General features: G+C 39.5%; 1 protein-coding gene across 1 annotated transcript; it reads left to right on the top strand.

Annotated features, from left to right (window-relative positions):
- The first annotated feature begins 1 nt into the window (after position 1).
- Positions 2-15,104, top strand: ssuh2.1 (ssu-2 homolog, tandem duplicate 1). The gene is made up of 12 exons (XM_081383646.1): positions 2-127; positions 5,518-5,613; positions 7,068-7,143; positions 7,300-7,429; positions 7,538-7,598; positions 7,672-7,796; positions 11,319-11,381; positions 11,462-11,541; positions 11,625-11,717; positions 11,929-12,034; positions 14,400-14,507; positions 14,819-15,104. The coding sequence occupies exons 1-12, from the start codon at positions 103-105 to the stop codon at positions 14,951-14,953; spliced, it is 1,098 nt and encodes a 365-aa protein (XP_081239772.1). The 5' UTR covers positions 2-102; the 3' UTR covers positions 14,954-15,104.
- Positions 15,105-15,149: the final 45 nt, after the last annotated feature.

Genomic DNA, 15,149 nt, shown 5'->3' with positions numbered 1-15,149 from the left:
TTCCAGAGATCGAAACTGAACAAAGGCGATCAGTAAATAAATGTAGAGCACTGCTGTGACAAGCATCATCTTGAAACAGACTTCATCAGCATTTTGTGCGTGATGGACGAAAACGACGAAGATATAGGTGGGTAGATGTGCATATTATGCTAACTGTCATTTTGCTGTTTTGTTTTTCTCTAAGTTTTAGGCTACTTATTTACTGTAATATGTTCATTGTCTCTGAATAGCTTGCAAGAAAATATATTATTCACATCTGTAGCATGTTGGCAAAACGGTAATGTTTATATATATATTAAGGAAAATTAATTTATTCAATAGGCTAGGCCTACAATTCCATATACATACAACACTTAAAGTGATTAAACGCGATGAAGTGTGCATGTAATCTTTTCTACTTACACCACATTTGCACAATAATCTGCAAGATTGTGTTTTCCTTTTGCACAACGTCAAATTAAACAGTTTTTCAACAAAAGCATTAATTCTGTTTCAGTTTGAAGTTTGAACAAAACTTTTAACAACACTTCAAAAATTAATAAGTCACGTCGAGGATCATGTGTATTTGAATGAAAAGCATTGATCTGAAGTGCCGCAAACATTGATCGATTCAAAAAGAGAAACTTTAGTGTCTTTTGTAAATATCAGTGCTCTAACTGCTATATAATTCAATACACATTGTTTATATCACCAGAATAACAGTTTGAGTGAAAAGTTTAACGAATGTCAGTTTTTATTTTGCTTTAGTTGTGCAGGTCCTGGTATCCATGTTATCTAATTTGAGAATGATCCAAAGAGCATCTCATAGCCTTACTTCAGTGGAAGGAATGAAATCTGACCTTTTGCAGAATGTTTTAGGAATGTTAAGTAACATCTGTTAACATCTCAAAGATATTGACAGTTTGAGGATTGACACTGTTGTGAAAACAACGTAGGCTCAGACATCCCAAGTCTCCCGCAAGTTCCGGGAGTCTCCCGCATATTGATAGCGGCTCCCTGATGCCCGCAAATCAGTTAAAATCTCCCGGAGGCAAGAGCGCGCAAGCGTAGCGCGCGCACGGCAGAGAGAGGGAGCGAGAGACCTTGCGTGTGTGCGCTAGTGTGCGTGTGTGCCTCGGGATTTTATCTCTACTCTCGAACCGAATTAATCAGAACCCCCCCGTTGGAGATTTCTCGAACCGAATTAATTTAGAACCGAATTCCCCCCCCCCCCCCCCCCCCCCGTTGGAGATTTCTTGACTCCCGGAAATGACTTTGTGCAGGTTGGGATGTCTGTAGGCTACACTTTAGCATACTTTCCGAAAAGAGTTATAACTTCTTAATTATAAATAACATAATTTAAAAGAATATACTGAAGTGCAAACTAAATTGAATGTTTTCAGACACTTATAATGTGTAAATGGCTATATATTCACAACATTCCTGCGAGTCTTATTTGGCGTCGCCATGACACTCATACTTCCTGTTGACGGTCTATCAGTTCCAGCACTCAAGGGATACTCGCGTCGCGGTACAAACGGGTGAAACTGATTACTGACAAGTAGTAATGATGACAGATTAAGCAATGGCTCCTTGTGGCTGAACGTGTACCGATGTCGGGTGCACAGACTACACGCGAAAACTGAAGGAAGGATTTATGAATGGGACAACATAAATGGACCCTCTACGCAGAAAGAAAATGTTTCTTGTGATTAGAAAAAACTGCAGTACAACTGTATATATATTTTTTTTAAGTGGTATGTTTATTGTTTTCAATAATTTGATAATAAATTCGAGAATTAACTTGAATGTGCAGTAATTTGTATAAATAGAGAGTATGTAGGCCTACTATATTTGTTGTAGCCATTAAATAAGAGCATTAGTTTCATATTTGTTCAAATATTATAATGTTATTTTTTCCATCTATGTTGATTATGAAAGTGAACACCATGATAGGATGCATCGGGAGACATAGAGTGGGTCAGACATGATTTTGTTAATGGGTGAAACATGATTAAACTTAATTTTCTTCATTAAGTTTTGTTTTGTAGAAAGCCTTTCTTTAAAGTGAATTTCGTTTTGTATAAATTGTATCTTAATTTTAATAAATTTTTCATCAACCAATTGCCTGGATTTAATAAATAAGAATATAGCAGACAATCATGACATGGAGGCGCCAGCGCGGTCACTTGCATTGCATGTGAACAGGAGCACATCTCATCATAAATTAACCGAAACTCAGACATGAGAAATATAGCCTCCAAAGAAAGCTTTAAATGTCTTTAAACGAAACAATTCAAAATGAAAAGAAATTGGCTACTCTGATTATGTAATCCATTATCTGCATTTCTCTCTATAGGTGCGTTCACTATGAGATGATGATTGTCAACTTCATCTTTGCAGCCGCCACTGACACAGAAAACACTAGTTTATTAATAAAAATCAATGCATGCGTCACCAGATTTACAAATGCACATCTTGTTTGTTGCCCGCACACTCGGCACACATATTATGTCGAAATAAAGAAATATTGTGTTGAAATAACATTATTAATAATAATAAATCTTTAATAATATTTGATTGAATGGCGAATGTTGTGCTTGTTCAATTTAATAAAATTAATACTTTAATTGTGATCATTAAAATAATTTAATATTAAATATTAAGTGGCCAATTTTTGCTCATTTATTAAAAGTATTTATATATAATATATCTAGCACCCCCTCAGCACATGAAAAAAAAAATATCTGGCGCTGCAGTTAATGTTTCGGGCCGGGCTCGGACACAACGGGCTCAGGTAGGGTCGGGCTTGATTTTTTGGGCCCGATCTAAGCTCTACTCGTCATTACCCAAGCAAGTTGTTTGGGCTTGTTGAGGCTCTTTGATAGCAGTATCTTCAGGCTAACGTAAACCGGAAGTTCGTTACCGGCTTGTTCTACGTTGCCATAGCGATAATGGGAAGGGTCAGATATATATATATATATATATATATAAAACGATTTTCAACCTTCATTCTGACCTTCATCTGTCTGAAACAATCTGTTTTTAAGGGGCGGCTCCATGTGACATCGCAGATCCCTCATCATCAACACAAGCCATTTTTGAAGCTTTGTTAAATAAATGCTTAATATTCGGGACGTCTTAAGCTATGAAACTTGTCAACTGTTTTACAAATTCCACTTCTCATGTAATGACCCCTTTAAGTACAATCTTTATATGTAATCTCATAATTACTTATGCTGAATTTGAAATATAGTTAGTGTACTGCCGAATGCATTGATAAATATATAATACTAAAACACTAAGTTGTGCATAATACAGTACTGCCTTTGTTATCTAGACATGAACCTTTTTTGAACTTTACTTATCACACCAAACACTAAAGTGCTTTCATGTATCGCAAGCGCAAAAATGCAGACTGAGGACAAATTAACAGTCTGAAACTGTTAACTGCAAATGTTATCTTAAAAATAAACATATCCTGTTTGCTAGATCTCTGCTTCACAAAGCAGCCGCACATGTCTGTCAGTATGAGCACAATTAACCACATACCAGCTTCTTAAAGGCACCACTACCAACTGAATTTAGACTGAAGCAATTGTTTATGTGTCTTATTTCTGTTATCAGTGCATTTTATTTTTGCATTGATATTATTAGGCACCAGACTGTAAGAAAGGCTTCTCAGGGTTTAAAGAGTTCTCAGGGTTTAAGGTTATTTCCCTTTCCCAAGTACACGTCAAGTGTGAGGACACGTCAAGTGTGAGTACACATCAAGTGCGAGTACACGTCAAGTGGGAGTACACGTCAAGTGGGAGTACACTTCAAGTGCGAGTACACTTCAAGTGCGAGTACACGTCAAGTGCGAGTACACGTCAAGTGGGAGTACACGTCAAGTGCGAGTACACGTCAAGTGGGAGTACACGTCAAGTGGGAGTACACGTCAAGTGGGAGTACACGTCAAGTGCGAGTACACGTCAAGTGGGAGTACACGTCAAGTGCGAGTACACGTCAAGTGGGAGTACACGTCAAGTGCGAGTACACGTCAAGTGCGAGTACACGTCAAGTGGGAGTACACGTCAAGTGCGAGTACACGTCAAGTGGGAGTACACGTCAAGTGGGAGTACACGTCAAGTGGGAGTACACTTCAAGTGCGAGTACACGTCAAGTGCGAGTACACGTCAAGTGGGAGTACACGTCAAGTGCGAGTACACGTCAAGTGGGAGTACACGTCAAGTGCGAGTACACGTCAAGTGCGAGTACACGTCAAGTGGGAGTACACGTCAAGTGCGAAAACACGTCAAGTGGGAGTACACGTCAAGTGCGAGTACACGTCAAGTGGGAGTACACGTCAAGTGCGAGTACACGTCAAGTGGGAGTACACGTCAAGTGGGAGTACACGTCAAGTGGGAGTACACGTCAAGTGCGAGTACACGTCAAGTGGGAGTACACGTCAAGTGCGAGTACACGTCAAGTGGGAGTACACGTCAAGTGGGAGTACACGTCAAGTGCTAGTTCACGTCAAGTGCTAGTTCACGTCAAGTGCGAGTTCGCGTCAAGTGCGAGTACGCGTCAAGTGCGAGTACGCGTCAAGTGCGAGTACGCGTCAAGTGCGAGTTCACGTCAAGTGCGAGTACACATCAAGTGTGCCAATGGAGTTGTGAGCTTCACATAATTTTGACATCCAGTGTTTAGTTGAACCTGATAAGCGCTCATTGGCACAGTTGTAAACACGACAGTTTTTTTCCATGAGGGGGTTTGGCATCACGACAGCTTTGTTTTCAGGCGGACCATTAAAGATTTACATATATATATATATATATATATATATATATATATATATATATACACACACAATTTAATTTGAACTGAGTAACTTTGACAGCCCTAAAAATAAATTTTGTAAGCTTTTTTTTCTTTTAAATTTTGTATGAATCCCCTAAGCACAAGAAAATCCCTGCCATATCAAATAAAATGTTGATGAATGTGCTTTGCTAAATTAGCATTTAAATTGTATCACAGACAACCAGCTCCACCCATCATTCACTGCTATATTTTGAGGGCATTGTTTCTCTGGCATACAGGCCTCGTTTCGTGCCCATTCTTCATGCTAAATCTGAAGCACAATCTCTGTTGAAGGAAACCCACTCCAGCTGATATTTATATCCACTTGTTAGCGGCATTGTTCACGAACGTAACAAGTTGTTTATGTTAAGTATATATAACTCAGTTCACTGATGCACTGCTGAGGGAAAGAACCCTAATGACTTAATGAACAGCTGCCAACTATTGATTGCGAAGAAATATGTTTATGTTCTGTTGCCTAGCAACACAACAGAATATAACACATTATTAAACCACTATTGCGAATGTCAATAGAATGATATGGCTGATGAAAAAAGATGATCAAGGGACTTGATGGAAAATTCAGTCTCTGATTTAAGGCGGTGGCTGTTTGATAGGAATGTTGTTCCAGGACCAACAAGGGATGTTGCTCTTTGATAAATGAGAAATATCACACAGTCTTTCTGTCTTCTGCAGACACCTTTGACCCCAGTCTTCCCGAGGAGGGTCCGTCTGCTCCGCCCCCAGGCTGGCTGGACAGTGTCTCGGGATACGAAGAGCAAATTGGTGGAGGTGAAAGAGCTTCATGTGTATCACTCATGCATTACAGATAGACTGATAACAACAGTCCAATAAAATAACTTATTGAAAATAAATTTGATCACCATAATATAATGCCATTAACAATAATAACAACATTTATTATTATTATTATTATTATTATTATTATTATTATTATTATTATTATTATTATTATTAAGATACTATTTTATAATAATACATTATTAACACTAAGGCACATTTATAATAATAATAATAACAATAATCATATTATAATATAATAACATTTTTATTATTGTTAATAGTATTATTATTATTATTATACACTAATATATGCACTAAGTTATGATAATAATTTATTATTATTATTAAGACATTATTAAAATTTAGTATAATAACATTTTATTATTGTTGTTATTATTATTATACACTAATATATACAATAACGAAGTACAATAATATAAATAATAACAATAAATTCATTTTACTATTAAGACACGTATTATAATAATACTTTATAATATGCCTTTACACATTATAATAACAACAATAATAACCATTTTTTAATTACTACTATTATTAAGATACTATTATAATAATGCACCATTATATACCCTATGGCATAATAATAATAATTATTATTATTTTTATAAAATCAAGACTATTTTATATAATGATACACTATTATATATACTAAGGCACAATACTAATTATGATAATAACATTTTATTATTATTATTATTATGACATTATTGTTATAATAAACTATTATATACACTAAAGCACATTAACAATAATATGTTATTATTATTAATATTATTAAGACACTATTATGATCATATTCATGATTCATATAATAATAACTTTAAAAATATACATAATGAATATGTTTTTATTGTTGTATTATAATGATCATTGTTGCTTGAAAATGCTGAAATAATTAAAGATTTCTTTTGCATATTGGATGCTTTAAAAAATGTATTGGTATTGGTCATAAAAACATAATATTGGTCGATCTTTAACATATAACAACAAATGCTGCATGTCGTATATACATGACCTAATATCATAGTTATGTCTTGAGTGTGTAGGAAACTCAGAATCAAAGACCAGGAGATGTTGGGATCGCGTTCAAACAGAAGTTATTCTTTATTGAGAACTTTGCTGTGCGTTGTTGCAGTTCTTCCAACAGTCTAATCTAAAGTAACTTAACATGGTATCTTATAGGCATTTTAGGAGGAGAGACATTCAAAAAATGCATGCAAATGTAGGGATGATTTGATTCTATCAAGTGAAAACCGGTTAGGCAACTTTGCTGAGCAAAATCATTCATGTGATATCATCATCTTAACCTTAAAAGCTAAATACAATATTATTCACCATGATGTTATGTAAGGAAGCATATCTGAAATAGATTTGTAATCCTTCAAATGCTTAATTATAATTTTTTGTTTGTTTGTGTGCAGATCAAATCTATCCTCCTCCACTAGACTTTACCCCTAAGCCTGAAAATGACAAGAATGCCTCAGTCCCAAATGTCATGTAGGTACAATATGTATTTTCCGTGTGCAGAGTCATTTTTTGTAGGATGTTATGAATACAAAAACATACAGTATATATTCAAAATTTGCCATAACATTATTATTTTGTATATTGCACATTGCATATGGATCTGTGTATGTATTTGCACACTGACAGGGTTCCCACTGTCTCAGAGGATGTAGCGAGAGACGCTCTACTCCAGTTTGTGGGTAAAAAATGGACATACAGCAGCAAACCTGCCAAAAATCTGATATTCAAAGAGCTGAAGCCCTTTACAGTTTACCGTGTAAATCTCTTCACAATATTATCCAGTCTAGATGTGGACTGATTCCTATATTATTATTACATATCATAATAGTTATATGATTGTGTCATTTGTCCCTTGTCTTTTCAGTACCGCTTGGAAACATTTACCGAGTCCAGATCAAGTGCGTGGGGATCGGAGCCGCACACAGGTGCCTGATGAAACCAATACAATTAAACACATGATAAACATGTCTGTATCAAATTAATATATTTTTTTCTCAGGTCAGTGTGTGGATGGGCCTCAGAATGGAGTGAGTCCTCCACCGTGGCTCGTCCAGGTGTCTTACCCACCCAAATTCACTGACACCGTTCAGAAAGTCAGGGTCCCACACTCTTCATTCATAAAGGTATGCCTAAAGTGCCCCTATTATGCTTTTTCAGATACTACCTTTCAAGCAGTGTGTAATATAGCTGTGTATTAACTCTTCCCACTATCAGACCAATCAGAGCAGAGTAGACCAATCACAACAGACTGGACCATCTGACCAATCAGAGCAGAATAGATCAATCACAACAGACTGGGCCATCTGACCAATTAGAGCAGAGTAGACCAATCACAACAGACTGGGTTATCTGACCAATCAGAGCAGAGTAGACCAATCACAAAAGACTGGGCCATTTGACCAATCAGAGCAGAGTAGACCAATCACAACAGGCTGGGCCATCTGACCAATCAGAGCAGAGTAGACCAATCACAACAGACTGGGCCATCTGACCAATCAGAGCAGAGTAGACCAATCACAACAGACTGGGTCATCTGACCAATCAGAGCAGAGTAGATCAATCACAACAGACTGGGCCATCTGACCAATTAGAGCAGAGTAGACCAATCACAACAGACTGGGTTATCTGACCAATCAGAGCAGAGTAGACCAATCACAACAGACTGGGCCATTTGACCAATCAGAGCAGAGTAGACCAATCACAACAGGCTGGGCCATCTGACCAATCAGAGCAGAGTAGACCAATCACAACAGACTGGGCCATCTGACCAATCAGAGCAGAGTAGACCAATCACAACAGACTGGGTCATCTGACCAATCAGAGCAGAGTAGATCAATCACAACAGACTGGGCCATCTGACCAATCAGAGCAGAGTAGACCAATCACAACAGACTGGGTTATCTGACCAATCAGAGCAGAGTAAACCAATCACAACAGACTGGGCCATCTGACCAATCAGAGCAGAGTAGACCAATCACAACAGACTGGGCCATCTGACCAATCAGAGCAGAGTAAACCAATCACAACAGACTGGGCCATCTGACCAATCAGAGCAGAGTAGACCAATCACAACAGACTGGGCCATCTGACCAATCAGAGCAGAGTAGACCAATCACAACAGACTGGGTTATCTGACCAATCAGAGCAGAGTAAACCAATCACAACAGACTGGGCCATCTGACCAATCAGAGCAGAGTAGACCAATCACAACAGACTGGGCCATCTGACCAATCAGAGCAGAGTAGACCAATCACAACAGACTGGGCCATCTGACCAATCAGAGCAGAGTAGACCAATCACAACAGACTGGGTTATCTGACCAATCAGAGCAGAGTAGACCAATCACAACAGACTGGGCCATCTGACCAATCAGAGCAGAGTAGACCAATCACAACAGACTGGGTTATCTGACCAATCAGAGCAGAGTAGACCAATCACAACAGACTGGGCCATCTGACCAATTAGACCAATCAGAGCAGAGTACACCAATCACAACAGACTGGGCCATCTGACCAATCAGAGCAGAGTAGACCAATCACAACAGACTGGGCCATCTGACCAATCAGAGCAGAGTAGACCAATCACAACAGACTGGGTTATCTGACCAATCAGAGCAGAGTAAACCAATCACAACAGACTGGGTTATCTGACCAATCAGAGCAGAGTAGACCAATCACAACAGACTGGGCCATCTGACCAATTAGACCAATCAGAGCAGAGTACACCAATCACAACAGACTGGGCCATCTGACCAATCAGAGCAGAGTAGACCAATCACAACAGACTGGGCCATCTGACCAATCAGAGCAGAATAGACCAATCACAACAGCCTGGGCCATCTGACCAATTAGACCAATCAGAGCAGAGTACACCAATCACAACAGACTGGGCCATCTGACCAATCAGAGCAGAGTACACCAATCACAACAGACTGGGCCATCTGACCAATCAGAGCAGAGTACACCAATCACAACAGACTGGGCCATCTGACCAATCAGAGCAGAGTAGACCAATCACAACAGCCTGGGCCATCTGACCAATTAGACCAATCAGAGCAGAGTACACCAATCACAACAGACTGGGCCATCTGACCAATCAGAGCAGAGTAAACCAATCACAACAGACTGGGTTATCTGACCAATCAGAGCAGAGTAGACCAATCACAACAGACTGGGCCATCTGACCAATTAGACCAATCAGAGCAGAGTACACCAATCACAACAGACTGGGCCATCTGACCAATCAGAGCAGAGTACACCAATCACAACAGACTGGGCCATCTGACCAATCAGAGCAGAGTAGACCAATCACAACAGACTGGGCCATCTGACCAATCAGAGCAGAGTAGACCAATCACAACAGACTGGGTTATCTGACCAATCAGAGCAGAGTAGACCAATCACAACAGACTGGGCCATCTGACCAATCAGAGCAGAGTAGACCAATCACAACAGACTGGGCCATCTGACCAATTAGACCAATCAGAGCAGAGTACACCAATCACAACAGACTGGGCCATCTGACCAATCAGAGCAGAGTAGACCAATCACAACAGACTGGGCCATCTGACCAATCAGAGCAGAGTAGACCAATCACAACAGACTGGGTTATCTGACCAATCAGAGCAGAGTAAACCAATCACAACAGACTGGACCATCTGACCAATCAGAGCAGAGTAGACCAATCACAACAGACTGGGCCATCTGACCAATCAGAGCAGAGTAGATCAATCACAACAGACTGGGTTATCTGACCAATCAGAGCAGAGTAGACCAATCACAACAGACTGGGCCATCTGACCAATCAGAGCAGAGTAGACCAATCACAACAGACTGGGCCATCTGGCCAATCAGAGAAGAGTAGACCAATCACAACAGACTGGGCCATCTGACCATTCAGAGCAGAGTAAACCAATCACAACAGACTGGGTTATCTGACCAATCAGAGCAGAGTAGACCAATCACAACAGACTGGGTTATCTGACCAATCAGAGCAGAGTAGACCAATCACAACAGACTGGGTTATCTGACCAATCAGAGCAGAGTAGACCAATCACAACAGACTGGGTTATCTGACCAATCAGAGCAGAGTAGACCAATCGCAATAGACTGGGTTATCTGACCAATCAGAGCAGAGTAGACCAATCGCAATAGACTGGGTTATCTGACCAATCAGAGCAGAGTAGACCAATCACAACAGACTGGGTTATCTGACCAATCAGAGCAGAGTAAACCAATCACAACAGACTGGGTTATCTGACCAATCAGAGCAGAGTAGACCAATCACAACAGACTGGGTTATCTGACCAATCAGAGCAGATCTAGGCTCTCAGAAAGGAGGGTTTTCGAGAGACGGGATCCTGTATCAAACCGTTTCAGACACTGTGAGAAAAGAAGTGATGCTGCAATGTTTATTATTAGAATACCTCCAAAACAAAATTAGGAAACTTTAAAATAGCATTATAGGGGCACTTTAAACAATCTATATTCATATAAATGTAATTTACCATCAAAACCAGCTCAAAATAAAAACTATTTTACCTAATGTGAATTCTACTCTAAATATATCACCATAAGTCAGACTTTTATACGTGTTAATTAGTGCATTAGTGCAATTCTAAGTACATTGGTGCATTGTCTTTGCAGCCTTGCCACCGCTGTCATGGTAACGGCAAAGTGAGGTGTACACACTGTCATGGACGAGGACTGGTACGTGGATGTTTAATTATCATGATCATATCTGCCAATGCTTTATTAAACTGACTGTTTTTTCTGAACACCAAATTCAGACTCGCTGTATGTTCTGTCACGGCACTGGTCACAGCCGCAACCGTCGCTGCACAACCTGCAACGGAAGGGGAAGGAAAAGGTCAACTGATACACATTCATACTCTAATGTGTTTTACATCCTCATGTAAAAATAAAAACCAATATCTCAATCCCTTCTTTCAGGTGTGTGTCTTGTCATGGAAAGGGTGACAAAACCTGTCTCACGTGTAAAGGCTACAGAAACCTTGTGCATTTCATACAGCTCATTGTTACATGGTAAAAAAAAAAAACATTTTTGTGTGTTTTGAAAGTGTGAAGCAAGCTGCATGTGAAATGTTTCACAATCTGTGGTAAACGCATCAGCCTGTTAATAGTTTTTATGATCTCAGTTCCTCTTTTAGTTCCTGTTTTGGTTTACACAATAATTTGACTTGTTGATTTTTTATTTTATGTGGTTATCTGCGTATAACATCACACTGTTTCACAGGAAGAACCAGGTGTTTGAGTTTATACCTGACCGGCTGCCTGAATTCCCGCTGAAGAAGTTTGAGAAGGTGTCTGGGGAAACGTTCTTTGTAGATGAAAACCTCCTGGTATACATTGATTCATTCATCATTCATTCTGATGCAGATATTTCAACACTTATTCAGAAGTTTAGTCAGATATGCAGTTAACCTTCATGTTCTCAAACCTCGAGGCTCATGTTACGTAATCAAGTTCATGACTTTACGCAATTATTTGAGACTTTCCGTGATGTTATAATATGCTTCGACCGGCCTCCGTGAGAAATTTTACTTGCGTTTACATGTAAAACTCAAACTAATTATATTAATTTTCACACGATGAGGTTATCTGACTTGAGTATATACTTATCTAACGTTTTTGTCTGAGATCAAATTGTATTGCCTCATGTAGCTGTGGTAAAACCAATCGAGTTAAAGCTTCAGTAATACTGTCTGCAAACGCTAATGCCCGTGATAGCGCCTCTGTAGGTGATGCTGGGATTGCACCGCGGAACGGACCACGTGCAATCATGTTTGCGTTGCTAGACGTATTTGTTCTTACATATTTCCAAGAACCTTTTATTAGGTCAGCGGATCTTATTAAAATAATTTTCAAGCAAAATAAGGTGTAAAATAATTTAGAAATTAGGTTAACATTTGGCTATTTGAAGATGTGTGGTTATGAATCAGAGAAGAGTAGACCAATCACAACAGACTGGGTCATCTGACCAATCAGAGCATAATAGACCAATCACAACAGACTGGGGCATCTGACCAATCAGAGCAGAATAGACCAATCACAACAGACTGGGCCATCTGACCAATCAGAGCAGAGTAGACCAATCACAACAGACCGGGTTATCTGACCAATCAGAGCAGAGTAGACCAATCACAACAGACTGGGCCATCTGACCAATCAGAGCAGAGTAGACCAATCACAACAGACTGGGCCATCTGACCAATCAGAGCAGAGTAGACCAATCACAACAGACTGGGCCATCTGACCAATCAGAGCAGAGTAGACCAATCACAACAGACCGGGTTATCTGACCAATCAGAGCAGAGTAGACCAATCACAACAGACTGGGCCATCTGACCAATCAGAGCAGAGTAGACCAATCACAACAGACTGGGCCATCTGACCAATCAGAGCAGAGTAGACCAATCACAACAGACTGGGCCATCTGACCAATCAGAGCAGAGCAGACCAATCACAACAGACTGGCCATCTGGCCAATCAGAGCAGAGTAGACCAATCACAACAGACTGGGCCATCTGACCAATCAGAGCAGAGTAGACCAATCACAACAGACTGGGTCATCTGACCAATCAGAGCAGAGTAGACCAATCACAAAAGACCGGGTTATCTGACCAATCAGAGCAGAGTAGACCAATCACAACAGACTGGGCCATCTGACCAATCAGAGCAGAGTAGACCAATCACAACAGACTGGGCCATCTGACCAATCAGAGCAGAGTAGACCAATCACAACAGACTGGCCATCTGGCCAATCAGAGCAGAGTAGACCAATCACAACAGACTGGGCCATCTGACCAATCAGAGCAGAGTAGACCAATCACAACAGACTGGGCCATCTGACCAATCAGAGCAGAGTAGACCAATCACAACAGACCGGGTTATCTGACCAATCAGAGCAGAGTAGACCAATCACAACAGACTGGGCCATCTGACCAATCAGAGCAGAGTAGATCAATCACAACAGACTGGCCATCTGGCCAATCAGAGCAGAGTAGACCAATCACAACAGACTGGGCCATCTGACCAATCAGAGCAGAGTAGACCAATCACAACAGACTGGCCATCTGGCCAATCAGAGCAGAGTAAACCAATCACAACAGACTGGGCCATCTGACCAATCAGAGCAGAGTAGACCAATCACAACAGACTGGGCCATCTGACCAATCAGAGCAGAGTAGATCAATCACAACAGACTGGACCATCTGACCAATCAGAGCAGAGTAGATCAATCACAACAGACTGGACCATCTGACCAATCAGAGCAGAGTAGACCAATCACAACAGACTGGCCATCTGACCAATCAGAGCAGAGTAGACCAATCACAACCTTAGCAACCACAAGCCAATCTTTTTTTACAGTCTATGATCACAACAGACTAGGTCGTCTTTTCAAACTTATTTGTGCTTTTCTAAATACCCTTTATCAGGTCAAACCGTCAGAGGATCTTATAAAAATCATTTTAAAGCAAAATAAGATGTAAGATAATTTAGAAATTTGGCTATTTGAATATGGATATGAGGGTTAAAGTTGCAATATAGAACAACATAGAATGTTAAAAAACTGTGCTTACATCCTGTCTAATCACGTTTGATCTAATATATTAACATAACTGCGTTTTCAAAATATTTATCATACACTAGCACGTGCACAGATGTGTATAGGATGTATATAAAAAGCGCAATGCATGTTTGCAGGTTTATCCGATAGAGGGCTTCCCTGACCAGGACATCTGTGTCGCCTCGAAAACATCCATCCAGAACCACCTGCTAAAATATTCGGCTGTGAGTCGCATCCTGCAGCAGGTGAGCAGAAACCTGAGGAAATATGTTATCATTAATCAACGTAATGATCAAAATATTCAAATAACAGGCTATGAATCGAGTGTCTCGTGTATTACCTTTGCAGTGGTTAAGAGAACGCAACTACAAATTCGACCTCTAGGTGGCAGCACTGCCTTGAACAACTAAACACTTTAAAACGTATAGGCCTATTTAAGAGTTTAACCCTTAATTGTTCCATATTTATATGTAAAAATATTAGCAAATTCAAATGTTTCAGATGATACAAAAATGTAATATTCTTTGTATAGTAACATTCCCTCTTTCTCTTGCAGCGTCAGTCGATCGAGCTGGTTCCTCTCACTCATGTATATTACGCCTACAGTGGGAAAGACTACGATTACTTTGTTTTTGGGAGAGAAAACAAGGTTCACACTACAAAATACCCCACTTCCTGCTGCATTTTGTAGTAACTCAATCTGCTTTATATCTTGTCCAAAATCATTTTTACAATAGTTTTTCATAACAAAATTTTCATAACTTTCATAACTGTGAATTACACAATATACAGAATATAAACTATTTATATATTTTCATTCTCTTATATAAACATATTACAGCATGTTTTTTAAACCTGTTTCATATATATATATATATATATATATA

The sequence above is a fragment of the Scardinius erythrophthalmus genome (assembly GCF_964197995.2).
Source record: "Scardinius erythrophthalmus genome assembly, chromosome: 14".
NCBI lineage: Eukaryota > Metazoa > Chordata > Actinopteri > Cypriniformes > Leuciscidae > Scardinius > Scardinius erythrophthalmus.
The sequence above is the reverse complement of the archived record's forward strand: the minus strand, read 5'-3'. Positions and strand labels throughout refer to the sequence as shown.